The sequence below is a fragment of the Neopsephotus bourkii genome, unplaced genomic scaffold, assembly GCF_033783945.1.
Source record: "Neopsephotus bourkii isolate Nb327-2 ecotype Australia unplaced genomic scaffold, CSIRO-AGI_Nbou_v1 NB_547, whole genome shotgun sequence".
Classification (NCBI taxonomy): Eukaryota; Metazoa; Chordata; class Aves; order Psittaciformes; family Psittacidae; genus Neopsephotus; species Neopsephotus bourkii.
Genome location: NW_026901048.1, coordinates 1,035,364 through 1,044,209, shown reverse-complemented (window position 1 = coordinate 1,044,209; position 8,846 = coordinate 1,035,364). Strand labels below are relative to the sequence as shown.

At 42.9% G+C, this 8,846-nt stretch overlaps 1 protein-coding gene across 2 annotated transcripts; it reads right to left on the bottom strand.

The window, feature by feature from the left end:
• Nucleotides 1-406: 406 nt before the first annotated feature.
• Nucleotides 407-8,468, bottom strand: NUDT9 (nudix hydrolase 9). 2 transcript variants are annotated; one of them, XM_061350952.1, is made up of 8 exons: nt 8,273-8,468; nt 6,559-6,795; nt 5,679-5,774; nt 4,825-4,911; nt 3,180-3,291; nt 2,599-2,745; nt 2,272-2,356; nt 407-1,010 (listed from the first exon to the last, which is right to left on the bottom strand). In XM_061350952.1, the coding sequence occupies exons 1-8, from the start codon at nt 8,461-8,463 to the stop codon at nt 835-837; spliced, it is 1,131 nt and encodes a 376-aa protein (XP_061206936.1). In that variant the 5' UTR covers nt 8,464-8,468; the 3' UTR covers nt 407-834. The 2 variants fall into 2 exon arrangements, with proteins under 2 accessions (XP_061206936.1, XP_061206937.1); XM_061350953.1 differs by lacking the exon at nt 8,273-8,468 and adding an exon at nt 7,140-7,243.
• Nucleotides 8,469-8,846: the final 378 nt, after the last annotated feature.

The window sequence follows — 8,846 nt, the reverse complement described above, 5'->3', positions numbered from 1 at the left end:
CAATAAAAACATAGGGAGACATGTCAGCAACTGTTGTGCAGCTATTGTTACCAGCATAAATGTCACAGAAGGTCCACATCAGCCTCCTGACTGCAAGTGACTCACATTACTTAAACTGAAAAAAACACCCCACCACAATTTACAAGATTATACTTTAAGGTTGCTCTTTCCAATGATCCTGTTCATGGCACAGTCCTCCTAACAGCCACAAGCAGTATGAAGAGAGGAACCTTAAAATCCAGCTCCTGAAGTTAGTCATCAAGTTACATCCACCAACAGATACTGTTATAGATAGAGGCACTGTCAGACATTCAGATGTGAATATCATCCATACTTTAAACTAGAGAGCAAGAAACGTGAAAACTAGTATCTCAGAAAATCACTGAAAAGGCACATTAAGCAAAACTCAGAAAAGAAATGTCATTTTATTATGTAGCACTTCAATCAAGTTATTATTCAGGCTATCCTCCCACAAGCCTCTCATCCTGTATGGATTCATACACTTAACAAGAAATGAGTGCAAAAATACAGAGATAAAGTGGAGAGCCTCTGAATTATAACCAGTCAGAACCCCTGTGTTCTCATGCAGATCGGCAGATGTTACAAAATGGTTGCAAATAAGGAAGACAAAGCAAAACAAGGTAACAGTTCTACATTCACATCATTTCACATTAGGTAAGAAATCAAAAGAAGCAATCTGAAGCCTCTATTTATCATTGCCAAGTGTTTTTGCCAGATGAATTTTGCAGAATTGTCACTGAAAAGGACACCGTTATCCGTTTCAAAGCTGGAAAATGTATTCTCCCCTTGGTGTTCACTGGTTCTTCATTTACATCACTCATGGCAATCAGGACCAGGATTCTCACTCCAGTGGGCTCCCCGTTTCTCAGTCACAAGCTTAACAAAGTAGCTATGACTTGCATACAGCTTGAGCTTCTCAGTGATGTCAACCCACTTGACCATTCCAGCATCATCACCTGCTTCCAGAGGCAAATTATCCAGTGTCTCACCTGTTCACAGAACAAGAGTTAGGACATGATACTGCATCTTCTTTCCTGCTTTTTCTTCTCACAACTGACCAGTTCCACCCTTCCACATGGCTCTTTCACAGGCAGCAATCTTCAACTACTTCTCAATCAATTAACTTGCTCACTGTTTCTGTGCCACAAACCTTTTTTCATACTTGCACTATTTTACACCAAATCTGAGTAGCAGAGATGGTGTTAACTCCTTGTCACCACTTCTGAGGTATCATCAGCAGCATAAGTTAATAGAAATCATTATGACAACATGTACTCACTACCACAAGTTTAGCTAATCCCTCTGCCTTGGTTTGTTTGTTTGTTTGGCTGACATCTGACTGCTTCCTTTCTCAGGCACTGTTCTACAGGACAAACTGAATTCTGAAACATACATGCTTACGGAAAACCAAAATAATTAAAATTTTACTAAAGGCCCCACAAACAAAAACAGTACTTAAGGAGGGACACAGAGAAGCTTCTGAACTGCTCTCCAACGCTTCTTACTCTGTTTCCAAAAAGAATCCCAAGGACTTCAGACAACAACCAAATAAAGGCTTTTAAAAGTATTAGAAAATGTGTATTAGAAACAAAAAGGAACAGTATCTTCGCAGTTTGAGTGCTGATAAATCAAGGACCAGTGACATGTGAAACTCCACTGGTATCTATTACCCAAAACACAGTGGAAATGTCATTAGATGAAGTCTCTGACTTGTTCACCTAACTAGGTTGACTTACCTTAAAGGCAAAAGATTAGACTCCATGTTAACAAAGCAATCTAAGAGCTAGCACCATATGCTATGCCCATTTCTACTGATTTATTATTTTATTTATAAGGTCCAACAGTTACTCTGGCACAGTAACCAAGATAAAAGGTCTCAGAGCAGTTACAACAACAAAGCAATAAATGCAGTGAGAATCTGACAGCAGCCAGATGGAATGTTCTCGAAGCACACACTAGCAACCAAAGAAAAAGCATCAAGAGAAACAGACTATCCTCCCACCCCAGACTCATTAAAAAGGAAATTAAATGAATTCAAGGTAAACAGTGACAAGAAGGAATCCTTGTCCAATGTCCAACCTCCATACGAAGATTGAGCTTCTCAAGGCACAAAGTCCACAGCTTAGAAATAGCTAACAAACACATCATTTTCAGGCGAAGTCCTTATATTTCATCCTTCTTTCATACAACCCAATTTCAAACCAACATACAGAGTAAAAGGCAACTAAAAGCACATATGGAGACACCCACCAGTTTCATCATGATAGTTCACAGCCTCTGTCTCCATCCACGCATTATCAGTGTTACGAGGGTCATCCACATATCCTCTGTATACCTAAGGCCTCAAACAAACCAAAATAAGCTCAGTGTCAAACAAACAAGGTGGAAGCACTAAGATTTTTTTTTTCCTTTCTTCCTATACATTTGCCCTTACACAGTTTTCAATAGTCACTTCCTACACCCTGACAATCTGAGCATCACAGCTTATTTCCATTTTAGCAACACTCTTCCAAGCTCCACACAGCTGTGAGTTACATGCATAGCTCAAGAGGCCATCACAAGAGACAGAGAGCTCACCACAAAGTGTTCCTGGCTGAACAGCTTGTGGAGTTGCTTCTCTAATTCCGCTTTCTCCTCAGGCGATTTCTGCAAGGAATTCAAGGCCTCCTCCTCAAATTCTCGCTTCAAGGTAGCACTAATCTTCTCCCCTGGGTCCACCATCCCCTTAAAGGGAAGGGGAGAAAGAAAACAAGAAAACAAACATGACTATCCCTCAGATTCCGCTTGGACTTAATCCCCTTTAACTGGCTCTTAGTATATGACATCCACCTGCATCATACTCTGGACATGGGAAGAACTGTACACTTAGCTGTAAAGCATGAGCATGCACATCCTTCAAAACCTGCAATAGATTAAATTATGCCTGCATTAAGCAAAATACATGATCAGAATTAAATACAAATATTGCCTTGTAATGCAGAAACAGCAGAAGGCATCCCACCTGATGCCTGAGCAAAGTCAGTTTAAGGAGCCTTTCTCCGCACCTCCGTACATGAGGCTGTTCACCAGAAGGCATGCTTTTACTGCACACACACAAGTTATGCCTCATGTCCTTGCCAGCAGGGAAATGTCTACTGTTACCAGAGCTTTGTTCTTACCCCTGGAATGGCCCACTCCCCACAGTCTCTCCTCTTGATAGCTACAAACTGCAAGATGTTTCTGCCAGTAACTGGATGAGCAACTTTATTACCACTTCCATCTCTCTTCCACCTGTAGCAAATGACAAGAACATGCTTTTCTGCCTCTTGACACGAGGGCCTGTCAGAGCAACAGCGAAGCAACTGCACTGTCATCTGTGCAGGAGCAAACAAAGCAGAAAAAGAACAGTCATGGGGGGCAGGTGATGGATGCTGTCTGGCACACTCACAACCCAAGGCAAACCACTTTGTTTTCTGCACACCTCTACCAACTGCATTTTCCTCAGCCAGAAGAGCAGAAACTGCCCAAGAGCCACACTTCTGTAACCACACTGATAGCAGCAGCTCCTTTGAGAGCTTCCTCCAGCACATCCTACTAGCTGCAATGCTCCACAAGCCTAGCTCCTATCCATAATGAGAGGGTAAGTATGCCTTCTGCTAAAACTGAAAGTACATACAGGCTGCAGCATCACCTCTAAACTGCTTGCCCAGCACCAGCACAATGCCACAAACAATTCCTTACTGAAGACAATAGTAGATAAAAACTAACAACAAAACCACAGAATCAGAGAATAGTTACGGTTGGAAAGGACCTCAAGCTCACCTAGTTCCAGCTCCCCTGCCATAGGCAGGGACACCTGGCACTAAACCGTGTTACCCAAGGCTCTGTCCAACCTGGCCTTGAACAGCACCAGGGATGGAGCATTCACAACTTCCTTGGGCAACCCATTCCAGTGCTTCATCACCCTCATGCAAAAAGCTGTCTAAACAAATGCAAAAATCAAACCATCGTTTCTTTTACTTTCAACAAAACAACTTGGTGGCACTGACAGCCTTCTGAAAAGGGAAAGAATGAAAATGCATTAGGCTGATTTTCACAATGGTTCCATCTTTAGCATGGTACTGCTTTGCTTGCACCTGCGTTAACTACACAATCTTTTCTGAATGCTTTCTTTGTGTAAAACAGTTAGTATGTACACACAGATCCTGCTAGCAAAAGCACCAATAAAAGAGCATATACTGACAAAAATATATTAAAAAAAAAAAAAGGAAGAGGCTAACCCCACCTCCTCCTATAATATACTAGGCCAACTTAGTATTCCTTACAAAGCAAAAGTAGGCACACCACTTTTGTTTGCAGTTAAGTCACTGTAACACAAAAACCTATCCCAGTAATATAACATGCCTCACCTAAGGCCTTTTGAGATATTATGTATACAGTATTGAAGTATCACATAATCCTTTCAGTTTTTACATTCATTACTAAAGATTATCTGTAAATTGCATTTCTATTTAAGCCTCCTGTACTACTTTTTTCCCTTAAATCTGTTCCCTCAGCATTTCAGAAACTACTGCTTGTCATTAGCAGTGAGTCCTTATTCTTCTTCAGAGACCGAGGCTAAAAAAAATAAGACTGGGAAATTTTTGCTCCAGACATCTATATATCTCTCCATTCAGACACCCATATCTCAATGAGCTTACACATAGATAAACACATATAAAAGGCCTATGGTAAGTAATAGCCTGTCCAGAGATGCAAAGAAAAAGCAAAATACATGGGGTTTTCAGCGTACTGCATGGCAGCTTTCTGTCACCTGACCCTTACCTAGTTACAACAGGATCAGCAGCATGGTTTGGTCCCCAGCGCCCTAACAATCCTCTGCCTGTGAGGCCAGTCCTTCCCACCGGATTTCTGAAATAAGTGGCACAGTACATTAAAGACATTTCTGCATGTTCAAAATATGCTCCAAGTATTCTAAAAAAGCAGCTTTAAAGAAGCCTAAACAACAAAGGAAAGGATAGCAAGATACATTCGGTGTTACCATATCCTTTAAAAAGCAATAGAGACAAAGCATTATTTTCACCTTTATCAACCTTTTTGTCTTTGACAGGGAAAGGAAATATACAAAATGGCTCTATCATTTCCTAGATCTTGTGTCCCAAGATACTCCTGATTAAGCATTACTCTCATTGTGCCCACACCTTGTCTGAAAATGGAAGCTAGTTTCCAAGGCTACAAATGCACAGAGCATTCAATTACATTCGAAAGACAGAAATAAAAGATGTTATTTTTAGGTGAGATTACCCATCTGTGCTATGCCAGGATTCATCAGTAGAAAGAAATACTCTTCTGCTCTACCACAGCACAGAAGTATTACAAAAGCTTCAGAGGCCAACACCTGGTCAAACCATAGACACAACTGATTCAATAGACCCTACTATTAACAGGTTAGACCTCCTCTGACTCCAGTGTCACCACAATGCTCTGTTGTGGCAGTACTGGCTAACCTTTAGTGCCTCTCTGCCACAATCTTCTTCCACGGCCCTGAAGTATCATTTTCTCTGTCCCTAAGAATGACTATCTTGATTTTGTTCTAGCAGGTGTCATGTATCAAAACTGACAGACCTGTAAGAGCCCTACATGACTGAAATGAACATGTGAACAGCAAGCGTACTCACCGGGGCCTCCCATTTTCAACCACATATGTGCCATTGAGACTCTTCCTGTCCACCTCTCCATCTCTCTCATTGAATTTGGGAGAAAATCCTTTATCACTGTGTGGAAAAGAATAATAAAGATAATTTATAAAACTTGTCACAGAAGAAGACAAGGTAAGTCAAGCACCACCTGCCTTTCATAAACCCCTACTGATTGGGCCTGGTCACCTGGTTGTTCTGTATGTGCCACCTGAATACTAACCCAAATTAAGAGCAAATAGAAGCACATGTTCACACAGCGAAACAAACAAGGAAGGTAAGGCTGAAACCTCAAGTACCACAATCTTCTGATCTTTATACACTATGACAAGTCACACTAGATGCATGGATCTAACTTTCCAGGCAAGAAGAACACAGCATTCCTTGAGAGGAGAACTTATGCACAGAATCAATAAAAATGAATACACACATTCACTAAAAAAAGAATTAGTCATGCATTCAACCTGTCACATTTCCTGAATCAGAGCACTCAAGAGTCACAATTCTACTTTAAGTCTTTTCTCATCTTGCATTCAATTGTGAACAAGTGTATTATGAAAATGTTCTCCCAAATTCTTAAGAATGAAGAAATTTTTACTTAGCTCACAAGACAGAGAAGCAGCACTACCCACCATCAACAGGTATCCATTATTGCAATTAACATTATTCTTAGCTCTGTAAAATCATGGGTCCTTAAGAGCTAGCTCAAATGTTTCAGTTCTCTAACCACCATCTTTCTAGGTCTTGACTTTCACACATCATTACAGAATCACATCACTTAAGCTGAGGATTTTATTAATTCAACTGATCACTATTTCCTACTTCCATGTTCACAGGAGAAAAGAGACACAATGACACTCACTTGATTTGGGGATCTGCCCAACTGGGTCCAGCCAAAACAGATTTTGCAGTATACTCCACAGGATTATAATCTTTCCACTCAGTCAGCCAGCCCACTTTATCTGCAGGAACTTGGCTACGCTCCACGTGTGATCCTGGATACGGGGAGGTAAGAGCTTTGCTGTGGTAGAGCTTAACATTATAACTGTTGAGCATGTTAACAGGATGAAGACGGGACCAACAGTTTGCAGACAAATTACTGAAATAAAGGAAAAAGAAAAAAAGGGCATCTCATTTGTTAGGTTTTAAACCTCTTCCTTAATCCCCGACCTGCACAGTACATCATAGCAAGTAGAACAGACTAGGCTTTTTTCCACAAAACAGCTCTCAGTAATATATTATTACTTCTTTCAGGTATCATGCAAATGCATACCTGGACCAACAAATTCTGAATTTTACCTTCATCTTCTTGATGTATTCTACTAGACACACATGACAATTTCATAGCATGAGTGAGAAGCTGAGAACTACAACTACCCTTCTCGATTGTGGAACACTGAGCAGTTATTAATCACAGACAAGGAAAACCTCAAAGTTACTTACCATAAATGCAGCAGGAAGGCCTGCTTGAACATTAAATCCCTATGTGAGCATTTCATCAACAAACCAATCCAGCCTTACAAGAGTCCTGTTCTCACATCCAGTGGTAGGCCTGGTAAGAGAAGAATGAAACATCCAAACCCCTGAGCAACACAGCTCTGTAAGTTGCTGTGACCACCAAAATACACTTTGTGCAATACCAAATAGGATAACATATACCTTGTTTTTCAATTTTAAAGAAGGCCAGAACTATCAAACTAGTTAACAGAAAAAAAATAATACTTGATACCTCTAGTGATCTTATTCTGCCATGGGTCTTGGGAGCTGAAAGACTAGTTAACAATAAAATACTTAGTTATAGCATCTGATCACCAGCTCTTAAAAAGAATCACTTCCAGCATGTAAGGAAACATACACCCTCTTCAAAAATACATTCAGGTTTTAACAACATAATATCTGAGCAAGGTGGTGATGGGACCAATGAGTTTCAGGTAAAAAAGAAAGCAACTCATATACTAAGTATTAAGTACCCTGCTGTTTAAACCCAGATGTGAATATTGGATTATAATCAGCAGAAGACCAGGCTTTTTCAAAACCAGAAGTTCCTGTTCTCAGACACCTCACTCATGCTATGAAATCCTCAGGTGCATCTAGAACACTGAAGTCAAGCATTCCTTGGTCACCATTACAGCAGGCACGTGCTCTCACATACACTGCTGAGACAATATTCTCAAGAGCACAATCCAACTCACAAACCACTTGAGGCTCACAACATCTTTAACAAAGATGGGGAAAAGCGCATACTTGATATCAAGTGCGACCTCCACATGAAGATTAACGTTAGACTGCTTCGGTATTTTCCAGTGAGTGCATCAATTTAAAGGACAGTCCGATTTTTGTTCTGCCGGATCCCAAAAGGACACGCTCAGTACACAGCACATCCTGTGCCTAGATCCCCTCAGCTGGCAGGGGCTGGCAAAACCCTGAGGTCCTGGCCCAGCGATGGGATGGCTGCTCCCTGGGCAGCAGAGCACCACCTCAACGGGCCAAACATGAAAAGAACCACGGCCTCAGGCAGGCTCTGAGCCCAAGGAGCGCCAGACAGGCCACTGCTCAGCTTTACCAAGCCACGGTACCTGAGGGGCCGGCGGCGCTGCAGAACACACCAGGCAGGCGGGGCGGAGAGCGCAACAGCGCAAGCGAACACGGCGACTGCCCGAGACACACAGGGCACCGTGGCTGCACGCAAGGCGCCGGCGAGGAACAGCATTGACAGTGGCACCGGCCCACCTCGGCTGCGCAGAGCTGGGCACGAATTCAGGCACATCCACCCGAGCCTCAACAAGAGCCCAAGCCACCCCCAGTACCAGGCCGGGCTAGGCCGCGCCAGCAGCCCTCTGTACAAGCTCACCGCTCATTGGGTGAGGACCACCAATCAGGAGAGACTCCAGCTCTCCGGCTCGTCCTCTCCGTAGACACGCCCTCCCAAATATCGCTCTCTAATTGGTTGCTGCGCCGCTGGGAGGTGTGGCTGGTCGGGCCGCAGACGGCGGCTACTCCTCACTCCTGGATTGCTGCCCGGCTTCGGCGGTTGCGGTCTTCGCGCTTCACGGAGTCCTGTAGGCGAGGAGAGCCCGGAGTCCGGGTGGATAGATAGGGCTGGGCAACACGGGGCAGGCCGCGGCGAGGCACCGGTCCCTGCCCGTGACT

Bases quoted from the DNA above. Each gene is read 5' to 3' on its own strand.
- NUDT9 (XM_061350952.1), bottom strand. From the start codon at position 8,463: ATGTGCCTGAATTCGTGCCCAGCTCTGCGCAGCCGAGGTGGGCCGGTG. The intron at 5,775-6,558 runs GTGAGTGTCATT...TTTTCCACACAG, and splicing joins TGGGCAGATCCCCAAATCAA to TGATAAAGGATTTTCTCCCA. The intron at 2,357-2,598 runs GTGAGCTCTCTG...TTGAGGCCTTAG, and splicing joins TCAGCCAGGAACACTTTGTG to GTATACAGAGGATATGTGGA.